The 13,208-nt window shown below is 40.9% G+C and overlaps 1 protein-coding gene across 1 annotated transcript; it reads left to right on the forward strand.

Annotated features, from left to right (window-relative positions):
- Positions 1 to 1,675: 1,675 nt before the first annotated feature.
- On the forward strand, positions 1,676 to 12,934 carry diras1a (DIRAS family, GTP-binding RAS-like 1a). The gene is made up of 4 exons (XM_042482750.2): positions 1,676 to 1,913; positions 7,770 to 7,954; positions 8,523 to 8,693; positions 9,931 to 12,934. Exons 2-4 carry the CDS (start codon positions 7,817 to 7,819, stop codon positions 10,219 to 10,221), a joined length of 600 nt encoding a protein of 199 aa, XP_042338684.2. The 5' UTR covers positions 1,676 to 1,913; positions 7,770 to 7,816; the 3' UTR covers positions 10,222 to 12,934.
- The last annotated feature ends 274 nt before the right edge of the window (positions 12,935 to 13,208 follow it).

The following is a 13,208-nucleotide window of genomic DNA, read 5'->3' on the forward strand; positions in this document are numbered from 1 at the left end:
GCATAATAAACCATGTTCATATGAACAGAGGTTTAAAAATGAGCTGCTCATAGACCGAGGCGACCTGCAGGGAGAACAAGACTGACATGTCAATAATAAAGTCAATAGTCGATAATATTCTCTGCAGTTATCCGATGACATTCATTGTTTGAACTTTGCAAACAAATCATGTAAAATATACATATATATATATATATATATGTGGCCAGAGTGTCTAAGTGAGCTGTTGTGCAGCTCCCCGTGAGTATATTCATATCCCAGAGGTCTGCAGCCTTTTGCTGTGGTGATGTTTTGGGGTGTTTCCTCTCTGCAGGACTCAAACTGTCCACCAGAGGGAGCCACAAGTCTAGTTTTTGGGATCAAGTCCATTCAAATCAAGTCAATTCTATTTATGTTCTTTCCATTATCACAAATCACAATTTTCCTCAGAGGGCTTCACAGCAGACGACATCCCTCAGTCCTTAGACATCGACTGAGGAAAAACTCCCTAAAAAACCCTTTAACAGGGAAAAAAAGGTCGATCAACTTCCTAATTTACAGAAAACGTGGAAAAGCGCCACAGCTGCTCGTCCTGCTGGATTAAAGTCTTTCCTTCAGTGTTTCACTGAACTCTGAGCTCATTCTGATAAAATGCATCAACAGGTGATATTATAATAGTTTATGCATAAATAAATATTCATTTATGATGAGATTGTATTCACAGCTATAGAATCTACAGCCTGTAAATAGTCTCTTGTTTTTTTCTTTGTCATTGAAACATTTTGTGAAATGTTGTTCTGTTTAACAAAATGCTACTGGGTTTTTGTTGTTGCTGTTGTTGTTGTTGTTGTTGTTGTTGTTTTTAAAATGTTGCTGTGTTTTGTATAATGTTAAGACAATAAAAAAGAGAAAAATAATAAATACAATCATCATTTTTTTTTCCTTGAAATATCAAGAAAACACCATTTTCTGTCAACCTACTTAAAAAAACATTCTATAAATAATAAACGATCTGCAGTTCTTTGTAACAGGTGGAAGTTGTACTATATTATAACATTTAATTAATATGCTGAATAACAAATTTATATTTTTCCTTTTACATTTGAAGAAATTAACGTGTCAAAAAATATGAAATGTCATGTCATTAATTAACAGTAAATTTAAACATATTTAAAATCATTAAAATTAATTTAAAAGAGTGTATCTGTTGTCATCTGAAGGCATCTGTGACATTTTTCCACACGGTTCTCTGTTTTCTGCTGATGACGTGTGAGTGACGCTGATGGAGGTGGAGGTGTGGTGAGTATTAACTTGAGTACTTTGGAGGATGATGATGATGATGATGAAGATGATGATGGTGATGATGAAGATGATGAGATGTCAAGGTGCGAACTGCAAAAAAGACTTCCGCTCGGAGCCTTCAAAATAAAATTAAAAAGCCTTTTTTTAATTCTTTTATTTTACCAGGATGTTTTTTTATTTCAAAATGTCACATGACAGTAACATCTACATCTGTTACAGTCCAACCTGTTCTCTTACGTAGCAGGAAAAATATATTTTATTTTAATGACTGCTTGTTGAAGTTGTTCGGATTTTATGCCGGATATATATATATAAAATCAGGCTTTTATTCTGAAAATGAAGAGAAAAAAATATGATCGGAAGTGTTGTTTCATTTTTTTGCTGGCGGAGCGGAGAAAGGAGGTGATGGTGATGGAGGGAGGAGGAAGAGGAGGGGGGAGAGGAAGGCTGATGTGTGCTGATCAGCAGCAGGTCTGATGGTGATGATGATGGTGATGATGATGATGATGATGATGATGATGATGATGGTGATGCTGTGAGTCAGAGAGCGGAGGGTTCAGGATGCTCACAGCCGCTCCGGAGTAGACAAACCCCGCACACGGAGAGACCGAGGAGCCGCCGGAGGCGACACGGTGAGTCCGCAGACATCACACCGACTCTCACGCACCGTCCGCGGGGAGCGGGCGAACAGCAGCCCGGCGGCGGGGCTCCGCGCTGGGGCTGATTCCATCAGCAGGGTCGCTGCTGCCGGGGATTTGATTTCATCACCGTGCATGTGTGTGTGTGTGTGTGTGTGTGTGTGCGTGATTGTGCACGTTCATCCAAACTACCGGGTGCGCGTGCCCGGCCGTGCGCGTGCCCGAGCCCACGTCTGTATGGACGGGAGTCAGAGTGATTAGCATGATGAGAGGAGGTAACGACTCAGACTGAGAACAAAGCAGCAGGTCAGCTGAGTGCGTGCGTGTGTGCGTGTGCGCGCGTGTTGTATAAGTATGTTGTGTGTTGTGACGACACAGAGCACGAGAGTCTGTCAGTGTCAGTCTGTCAGGACTCAGCACAGAAATATCACAGGAGCACCACAAAGATGAAGTACATGTTACAGTATTTTGTTGTATTATAATATTATTATCAGAGTATTAGCGGCAGCGGTGGTAGAAATATTCACACCCTGTACTGTAAAAGTAGACCAAAAATAACCATAACAAATTTACTCCATCACAAGATAAAGTACAGTCACGGTACAATGCTCTATCAAAAAGTACCCTCATGCATTTTTAACCCTTTCAAACGAGAGCATAGTGGTCTGATTTTTCTAAAACATGGGGGAAAAAGCATCGGCCAACTTCACAAGAAATGTCTCTCAAATGGCGAGAAAAAAAGTAAAAGGTGAGGAAGAAAATTACCTGAAAATTAATTTTAAAATGGGGGCAAGAATTATTTTTAATTAATTATTAATTATTTTTAAAAATCTTTGAAAACTTCATTTATAATCAATATAATTTGTTTAAAAACCTGTGATAGGAAAAACAAATATGCATGTATTTTGGTGATTTTCTGCACTTTTTTTGGGTCACATGTCTGTCCATGAGCTTATCGTGGCATCACATTAATGACATAAGAGCCTAAATTTATCACCATGCTGTATCTGCAGCGCTGAGTCACCACGACACGATGCAATCGCCAAACTTCCGTCATGAAACAGTGTGATTTTAAATGTGTTGCGTCATGCTGGGTTTTGTGGTAATCAGTTGTGATATATTTGTTGTCATTTTTAAACTGAAAATTCTGTCCTAAAAAAAACCAAAAAACTTTGTAAACATCAGTTTGAACTGTTGAAGATTTTCAGTCTTTATCTCACTTCAACCATTTTCATTGTAGCAAAATAGTGGAATGGAAAAGCAAGTGAATTTATTATTCTAGCAGGCTCCCAAAAGTTTAATTTTTATTTGCAATATTAATAATTTATCAATATTTGGAGTCTGTGTTGGAAAGATATTGCAAAACTATACTGTATTGATTTTTTGCATCACCCCTATTAAGTTGCAACCAGAGAGTAACACCCCCCCCCCCGTGATATTTTATTATCATTTATGAGGATTAATACTACTACTACTAATAATAATATTAATTATTTGTTGGTGTCGATGAGATTGAAGCAGCAGACGTGAAAATTCTGTAAGGAAGCGGCTGTTTTCTCTGGACTGCTCACTCTGCAGAAACTGCTGCTTCTCGATATCTTTTCTGCAAAAATACAACTTTTCACTGAAGGATCGAGTTCTGTCTTCAGTGAGACAGTGAATGAATAAAATGACCCAGTTGTGACTACAAAGCAAAGCTCTGACCCGAAGGCAGGTGGGACCGTGCTGGTTCAGCTCGCCCTCCGTACTTTGAATCCTGTCGTCGGTCACTTCTCTGTTTGAAAGCAGCAGTCGGCCGGAGGCAGAGCAGCTGAATGTATTTCATTCATCCGGTTTGGTTTTAAATCCTAATGTTTTAGCAAAGAGTCGTGTTTGTGAAATATGAGACTTGGATTGCACTGCGTGGGTTGTGTGTGAGTTTGTAGTAATACTGTGATACTGTACACAGTACAACTCATTCGTTTCCATTTCATTTTATCGATCTTATTTAAACCGTCAGAAAAGACAGTGAGGGACAACACTCATGTTCAGGTTCACAGGACAAACAACGTCGACAGCAACACAAGAAGAATTCAGAGCATCGTCAGTTTAGACACAAACGAAAACTAAAAGCAGTAACAGTCACAGATTTATTTAACCCTGAAATTCTCTCAGCAGAGTTAATGCTGCCTGGCTGACAGACAGCTCTGTGAATACACACAAACCAATCAATCAAGTTAATAATCACAGTTACAGTTATCGTTGGTGCACTGCTTCACGCGCAGGTGTTTTCCCTGCCACCCGCCTCCGCACAGGAAGTGATGTCAGATGATGTGGGCAGCCGGGTAACCATGACAACTGCCCTGCTGATGATGACATGTTTGCGCTGCTCTCCGAGAGTATAAATCTCTGCTGTCTGTCCGAGCACACACACACACACACACACACACACACACAGAGTACATTCAGATGCTCCCATGGTTACATCAGAAACACAATGGATGCTGTGTGTGTGTGAGTGTGAGTGTGTGTGTGTGTGTGTGAGAGAGAGTGTGTGTGTGAATGTGTGTGTGAGAGTGTGAGTGTGTGTGTGTGTGTGTGTGTGTGTGTGTGTGTGTGTGAGAGTGAGTGTGTGTGTGAATGTGTGTGTGAGAGTGTGTGTGTGTGTGAATGTGTGTGAGAGTGTGTGTGTGTGTGAGAGTGAGTGTGTGTGTGAATGTGTGTGTGAGTGTGTGTGTGAATGTGTGTGTGAGAGTGTGAGTGTGTGTGTGTGTGTGTGTGTGAGAGTGTGAGTGTGTGTGTGAGTATGTGTGTGAGTGTGTGTGTGTGTGTGTGTGTGTGTGTGTGTGTGAGAGAGTGTGAGTGTGTGTGTGAGTGTGTGTGAGTGTGTGTGTGTGTGTGTGTGTGAGAGAGTGTGTGTGTGAGTGTGTGTGTGAGTGTGTGATTAACGAGCTGCTGATTAGTCATTGGTCTGAATTGGTGGTTGAGATAAGCAGTGCTGACGTCCGTGTGTGTGCTGAGCAGCAGCAGATCTGGAGTTGAACCTGAGAAACGTTGTTTTCTGATGTTTGTGCGTTAGAGAAAAGCGTCGACAGTAAAGAGAAGTTAAAGGCGGCCGGACTCGCTTTAGGTCCTGGGAAGTGTTTCCGCTCTCGTCATACGGGCTCCTCCCCTGCACTGACAGCTGCAGGTGTTTTTACAAAGTTCAGCTTAACTGTTTTTTGCAAATTGGCTTGATTTATTTCAAAACATGAGAATAAATTATATGTTACAAAAAATATTACCGGAAATGTAGCACACAAAAAAAAGAAAGAAAAGCATCACGTGACCTCAGAGCATCATGTGACCTCACAACATCACGTGACCTCTTTGTGATAAATGCAAGTTTTTTTTTTCTGAAATTTACATCTTTCATTTTCGCACTCTTAATTTGCGCAGTGTGAGGGTTAATGGAAACCCGCACATTGAATAGTTCGAGAAGTGAACTATTCAATGTGCGGGTTTCCATTAACCCTCACACTGCGCAAATTAAGAGTGCGAAAATGAAGGTTATTCATGCAAAAAGGTTGACACTGATTTGCTGAGTCATAGCTGTGCAGTTTACTAAGTGCAGTTTAAGGCCCCGAAAACAACAGACTGACACCAGAGAGCTGGTGGCGATGAAGGCCGACTGCCGAGCATCATGGCAGTGAAGTATTAGTCCATTTATGTGGTGAGTGCTCCCTCCAGCACTGGGAACGCAGTTTTTGGACGGTCGGTTTGGCTCTGACGGCAGGAAGCAGTGGGAGGAAGGAGCGGATGGTGTGATGCGCTCAGCTGAGCTGCAGGAGGCTGTCGGCCGTCAGAGCGATTATCAGAGGAGATTCATCAGAGCGAAAGACCGATTCTCTTTGGTCTCTGCGTTAGCGAGTTTACTGCCGTATAAAACACGGACAATCTCAGATTCTGGAGGAACGGACATCGGGTTTGCTTTGACTTTTTTTTCTTAATAAGTGACTTAAGCAACCAAAAATGAAGAGAGAGATTTGGATTCATTTTGTGTTATTCGATCTTTTGCTCATCAACGAAAGAAAAAGAAAACCTGTGTCAGTGATAGCTGAGGCCGAAGGCATTTTTTGTTTGGGTTGTCCATCCATCCATCTGTCTCTTTCTGGTGAATGTAATATGTCAAGAAGCTCTTGAGGAAGTTCCCTCAGATTTGGCACAACAACCACTTTGCAACAATGAAGTGATGAGAATTTGGTGGTCAAAGGTCAAGCTCACCGTGACTTGGTGTTTGTCATTCCTGTGAACGCAATGTTTTAGGAAGAAGGCAATGTCTCTTGAGGGAGTTTCTTCAAATTTGGCACAAACGTCAACTAAGACTGAGTGAAGAACTGGCTGGAATTTGGTGGTTGTAGGTCACTGTGTCCATGCATCCATCTCATTCTTGTAAATAGAATATCTCAAGATCAATTAAGGATGTTTCTTCAAATTTGGCAAAAACATCCATTTGTATGCAACAATGAACTGATTAGAATTTGATAATCAAAGGTCAACATAACATTGACCTTTTGTCTGTCTGATTCTTCTGAACGCAATATCTGAAGAACACCTCGGGGGAATTTCTTTAGATTTGGCACAAACGTCCACTCGGACTCAATAATGAACTGATCACTTTTTTTTGTTTTGGTTGAAGGTTGAGGCTGCTGTGTACATGCATTCATCACATTCTCATCAATAAAATATCTTAAGAGCATCCTGAGGAAGTTTCCTCAAATTTGGCACAAATGTCCACTTGGACTGAACAATGAACTGATCAGACTTTGGTGGTAAGAAGTGACTGTGACCCTTTAATTTAGTTTGTCTATACAGATTGCTTTTGTGTGTTATAACAAATCCTGTAATATCTAGCACGTGTGTGTGTGTGTGTGTGTGTGTGTGTGTGTGTGTGTGTGTGTGTGTGTGCGGTGTTTGTGGTGATGTTTTAGGCAAAACTTTTGTTGAACAGTGATTAATGAGGAATAGTATATATATGGAATATGAGTATAAGATTATACATCAGAGTGTGAATGTATAAATCAAAGTAGAAACTCTCGATACTGAAGCCTCGTGCTGAATCTGCTCGGTGGTCTCTGGTTTTTCGCCGCTCGCCTCTTCATCCTGATGCAAAGCTCTAATCAATGCTCATGAGTCACTCTGCGGGGGAATACAGCACAGCATGCTGGGAAACTCCCCGGGGCTTTGACTGTCTCTTTTGAATTCATTCCCGTTCGTCACGTTATCTGTGAATGCACTCAGAGAGCGTTCAGAGGGGACGAGACGCTCATCACACGTTTCACTCACAGCAGCGTTTATTCATCACTTCCTGTCTGCAAACGCACACACCGTCATACTCACATATTTAGCTTTTCTTACTTTTATTAGAGCAGAATACACAGAATTTAGCTTTGTGCAGATAATACAGCCGTTTGTGCTGAAACTAAAGTGGAGGTCAGAGAAGAACAGCTGCATCTCAAAACGTTAGACTATCGTGAAAACGTTCACTTTTCTTAGTAATTTTATTCAAAAAGGTAAACTTTCATATCTTGTATATTCATTACACGTAAATCAAAATATTTCAAGCCTTTTTTTGTTTTAATTTTGATGTTTTATGTCTTATAGCTCATGAGAATCAGAAATCCAGAATCTCAAATTATTAGAATATTTCTAAGATCATCCAAAAAGTGATTTACAGAATATTTTAATTTACGTTTATGTTTAATGAATATACGACACTCTAAAATCTACCTTTTGGAGTCAGATTATAAAAAACATTTTGCACCTGTATATTGTGTCCATTGACTTCACATTCACTTCTTAAATTGAATCTTTTCTTTTCTTCTTCTTCAGCGTACAGCTCATCTGTCCACAGCAGCAGGCGGACTCCAGCTCCCAGAATGCCCGAGCAGAGTAACGACTACCGCGTGGTGGTGTTCGGCGCCGGCGGAGTGGGGAAGAGCTCGCTGGTCCTTCGGTTTGTCAAAGGCACCTTCAGAGACACCTACATCCCCACCGTGGAGGACACATACAGACAGGTGGGACATGACTGCTTTGTTCATTAACCCTTTAACACCTGGAAGGACGTCTTTGTCTACTGACGCCTTTCACCAGCATTTTAAACCTCTGAAATCTGAGAAAAATGATGTGATTTTTGTTTAAAAAACACTGAGAAAACCATAATAAAAAACTTGGCAAAAAGCGTTCCATAAATAGCAAAAAAAAATTAGCACAACATGGAAAAAAGCAAAGAAAATTATGTGGAAAAAATAAAGGAAAAATGCCATATTTTAAAATCATTTTTCAGCACTTTCTACTTGCAGCAGTATGTTTTGTTATTTTATTTTGTTATAAAAAGTCAGATTTCTGTACATTTTTATTCTTGACACAATTTCAATACTTTAATGAATTATTATGGTTTATTGACTTACATAACCTTCTAGCTCAGGATTCACAGATAAGAAATACGAAGCATTTGAAGATACTCACCAGAAGCAAAAATACCAACAGGTCCCTCTCTGAAGCAGAGTTCAAAGGGTTAAACAGGCGGTGAGACATTTAGATTTGAGTCAGTTGAATTATTGATCAGTTTTGTTCTCTCGGCAGGTGATCAGCTGTGATAAGAGCGTCTGCACGCTGCAGATCACCGACACAACAGGAAGTCACCAGTTTCCCGCCATGCAGCGCCTCTCCATCTCCAAAGGCCACGCCTTCATCCTGGTGTTCTCCATCACCAGCCGCCAGTCGCTGGAGGAGCTCAAACCCATCTACCAGCAGGTCACATGACCCGCCGTCACAGTTACTGCAGCAGCTTCTCCCGCTCAAACTTTACGTTTCCTAAAAGTTTGCGCGGACGCATTTGGCCAGCTGCAACTTTTCTTCACAATGTTCCAAAACGGTTTTGTCTCACATTTGTTTATAGAGCACATTTAAAATAAAAGCGTTTGACCAAAGAGCCTCGCAAATAAAACAGAGGTGTGATTAACCCCTTAGGGCCCGCTTTAATATCACACACACTCGTATCACTCTGCACACAAAATATGCTTTTCACAATCAAGCTTTGAGAAATATTATACATTGATATGATTCTCTACTTTCATTGAGTTTATTTTTCTAACCATCATCAGTCATAATCATAAATATTATATATTCATTTAATTTTCAGAATTTTAACCCTTTAAATGTCAGGTTTTTGTCATGATGCCACCATGTTTTTAGATGAATAATATGAATAATGTTGAGTCTCCTCCTCCTCAGTGTGTGAGTGTAGCTGCTGACAGTCTGGGATATGTCAGTGTGTGAGTGTAGCTGCTGACAGTCTGGGATATGTCAGTGATCAGCAGCTACATTGACTGTGACAGGTCACCTAGTGGAAATAGCATGTATTTCCTCCATATGCCAAATATGGTCAAAATGACCTCAGGTGGAAAATAGTCAAAATGACAAATTCAGAGTCAAAAGCCCAGAATGACACCCAGAAATAATACAAGTCCTGTTTTTCTGCTCTGATGGCTGTGGGATCAAAAATGTCAGTTTGAATGGGTTTCAATGGAGCATTTTTGGACCTGAACAGTCTGAATGTAACTATTTAGTTTCCACAGTGTATTTTAGACTTATTGTAGGAGCTGAGCTGCAAATTCACTGATTACACTCAAATACACAATCTGGACTACATTTAGGACACATGCATCAACACACACACAGTTATCACAACAGGAAGAAGAAAAGAGACTAAAATGAGACAAACTGTCTCTAAAGGGTTTAATATTGGAAGCTCAGGGTCATTTATTGTGGATGCAGACTTGACTGTTGGGACAAAGATAAAAAACTTGTGTCCTGGTTTAGTGGACGCTCTTTGTCATTTAGGATTTTTCGTGCTCAGTAAATTTAAGAGAGAGTCGACGCTGCATGCATTTGACTGGGAAATACAGCTGAGTATCATCTGCATAAAAATAACAACAAAGGACTTTAACAGACTTGTAGTCCTAACTGACTCGGTCTCATGTCCCTCCAGGTCCTGGCCATCAAAGGCACGGTGGAGTCCATTCCCATCATGCTCGTGGGCAACAAAAGCGACGAGACGGCGCAACGCGAGGTGGAGACGAAGGAGGGCGAGGCTCAGGCCGCCGCCTGGAAGTGTGCTTTCATGGAGACGTCGGCCAAGACGAACTCCAACGTGAAGGAACTGTTCCAGGAGCTGCTGTCGCTGGAGAAGAAGCGGGACATGAGCCTGAGCATCGACGGCAAGCGCTCGGGGAAACAGAAACGAGCCGACAAGCTGAAGGGCAAGTGCAGCATCATGTAGCGCGAGCGGCAGCGAGAGACGTGGAAACAGCAGGATGATGGACCCCTGCAGACTCCCCCTCCCAACGTTCGTAGCTCTGCATCCCGGAGGACAGCTCTTCTTCTCTGGTGGCTCTTGTCCTCCGTCTGTGTGAACACCAGAGCCCAGAGGAACAAAACCACGAGACCCACTAATGACGACTTTATTTATACCAGGGCCCCGGGCTCCTCCTGGCCCTGAACTGGATTGTGTTTGTAGCCCCAAAAACCATATTCAGACCCATCTAACTGCCGCCACCAGGAAGCACCGCAGTGCTGTAATAATAAAGGAATACTCCGCAGGTTTTCCTGAATTCAGAGAAATGTCCTAAAAAAGTGTGAAATGTTCTGAAATCCAACAAAGTCCTGAAATCCTAAATATGTCCTAAAGCCAAGAAACGTCTTTAAGTCCTAGAAACATGTATGGGGCTGCTGCGACTGGCCCCCGGCCTCCTGCCATCTTGCAAAAGTGCCCCCCAGCGAGTTGAGTATCCTGGATCAGAGGATTAAAACGTGTGGACAGACAAAGTTCATTCTTCTGATCCTCGTCGAGCCGCGTGTATTTCAGCCGTTTCTACAATACCGGAGATTCATAAAAGCGCTGAGACGTAGTTCAGGTTCTGCATCGGTCAGAAAATGAGACTCAGACAGACAGTTTCAGACACTCTGAAATGAAACTTTGCAGTTTTTCAACCAGCTCTGTGTCATCACAGTGGAATCAGATAAGCAGCGTTTGCCTAAAGTTTTTGGCTGACGTAGAAGCCAAAAATGATTCAACTTAAAATCTGAGAGCCGACCTGAAAGCTGATTATTAACGTGATTTCAGCGGTTTATGGAGCGCTGATGATTATCGAGCGGCTGCAGATGAGGCTGAAACTCAGTGCAGCGGTCCTTTATTTAACAGACCAGTGACATTTCCATCATGGTTCTGCTCTCTGTGGCTGTGAGCGTAGATAACAGGATGTTTCCTGCACCGAGTCGGCTCTGCTTCCTGCCGTCATTAGACGAAACGCCTACATACGAGCTAACGGCCTTTAGCCTCCACATGAGCGCGGTGCGGGTGGTCTGATGAGTCGACGCCTGCAGAGGAAACAGCAGGAAATCTCAAAAAGGCCTCTGTGGTTTCCGTGAGCCGAGCCGGCCTTTCGTCCTGTTTCCGTCAGACTCGGCGTCGTTCGGCATCGTTAGCGTTAACGAATCGCTGCTGATGGAGCAGCTGTATGAACTGTACATAGAATTTAAAGGAACAGTGCAACACTCTGGAAACCATCGCCACAGTCGCATGTTTCAGATCATTTCATCGCCTCTGCAGACTCCAACCAAACACGGATTCCCGGATGTCGGACTGTTCCTTTAACTCAGCAGGAGCGGCGGCTGTGATTTGTGCGAGCAGCTTCTGTGTATTTCAGATGCCTTTCCTGCCACTTTACTTGACAGTTTGTTATATTCTCCGTACATAAGTGAGCTTAAAACTTTGCAAAGCACAAACACAACAAACTGGAGTCAGAGAACCGGAAAGCACACGCTCATCCTGACATGCGTGTTCTTTTTTCGTCGTCAGCGAGTCCGTGCTGATCACATTTTATGCACAGATAGAAAATGTGATTCTGTTGACTGTAAAAAGCTTTTTGTCTTGTTTTCCTCCACGTTACGTCATTCAGCTTCAGCAATATTAAGAATAGCTGCACTTTGTAGTATGTAGGGACGGAAATAAAGAACTTTTAAAGTTTCAGTTTAAAAATTGTAACCTGGACTTGATGTAGCTCATTTTTGTTAAGTGTGAGAGTCAAAGGACCTCCGAGCTTTGTTGTGCTTTTTTTCCAGAAGTTTTTGACCACAGAGATTAGACCAAATGCCTAAATGCCCAAATGCCTCTTATGTCTTACACAAAAATCAACATTGGTTTCTTTTCACCACAAACTCTCATTTGTGTTCCCAAATGTACTCATCCACAGTTTTTGTCATGGTCGTGTATGCTTTCGTGCCATTCTGATGATAGATTTTCTCTGTCAAAGAACATTTTTTTGCCATATAAATGCCATAAAGTTTCCTCAGTGAGAACTGATGCTAATCGTGTGAAAACTGTAGTTTTTGCAGTTTGTAAGTGACTGTTTATTTGCACAGAAATGTCTTCGTGAAAGTGCTTCATTTATAATGATGATCAAAACTTTATTTATATCGCACCTTTCAAAACAAAAGTGCTTCACAGTAAAAATAAATCCTAAAAGTAAATAAAATTTTAAAAAACAAACAATATAATAATAAAATAAATGTTTATTTGATTATATATAAAACTATCCTGAATAAAATACTTTGTGGGTTTAGATGACATAAAGCATGGATGAATCTTTTCAAGCATGTGTTTAGTAAATAATCGGGGACCCATAATAGATCCCTGGGGCACACTACACAAAAGTCGTTATATGCTGCTTATTTAAAAACTGCATTTATTATATATGTTTTACCCCTTTGAAACCTGGACCGACATCAGTTTTCTTGTGCTGCGCTCAAAGACCCTTCACAAGTAAACTATTGAAGCCTTTGAAAATTGAACAGTTGGGGAAAAAAAAAAAAAAAAACATGGGGAGAAGAAGGCAATTAGCAGCTTAACAAGATTTGGCACAAAAATTTGAAAAAGGAATTGTAAAAAGTTACCAGAAAATTAACTTAAAATAGCAAAAAAAAAAAAACAGAAACAAATAAAGTATAGTTATAATCATGAATACAGTTTTCATCTTTTGCTATTTTTTATTTCACCCTTTTTTAAAAAATAAAGTCTGTTTCTTGTTACCTTTTACAATTAAAAAAAAAAATTTGTGGGACATGTCTTGCCAAGTTGTTTACTGCCTTTTCTCTCAAGTTTTCAAAAGAAAACTTTTTTTTTCAACTTTTATTTAAGATTTTGCTTTTGTTTGATTTCTTTCTTTTTCTCCTTTTATTATTTCTAATTTTCAGGTAATTTTCTTGTAT

The sequence above is a fragment of the Plectropomus leopardus genome, chromosome 5 (assembly GCF_026936395.1).
Source record: "Plectropomus leopardus strain MGB_pleo_1.0 chromosome 5, ASM2693639v1, whole genome shotgun sequence".
Classification (NCBI taxonomy): Eukaryota; Metazoa; Chordata; class Actinopteri; order Perciformes; family Serranidae; genus Plectropomus; species Plectropomus leopardus.

Bases quoted from the DNA above. Each gene is read 5' to 3' on its own strand.
- diras1a (XM_042482750.2), top strand. From the start codon at position 7,817: ATGCCCGAGCAGAGTAACGACTACCGCGTGGTGGTGTTCGGCGCCGGC. The intron at 7,955-8,522 runs GTGGGACATGAC...TTCTCTCGGCAG, and splicing joins TGGAGGACACATACAGACAG to GTGATCAGCTGTGATAAGAG. The intron at 8,694-9,930 runs GTCACATGACCC...ATGTCCCTCCAG, and splicing joins TCAAACCCATCTACCAGCAG to GTCCTGGCCATCAAAGGCAC.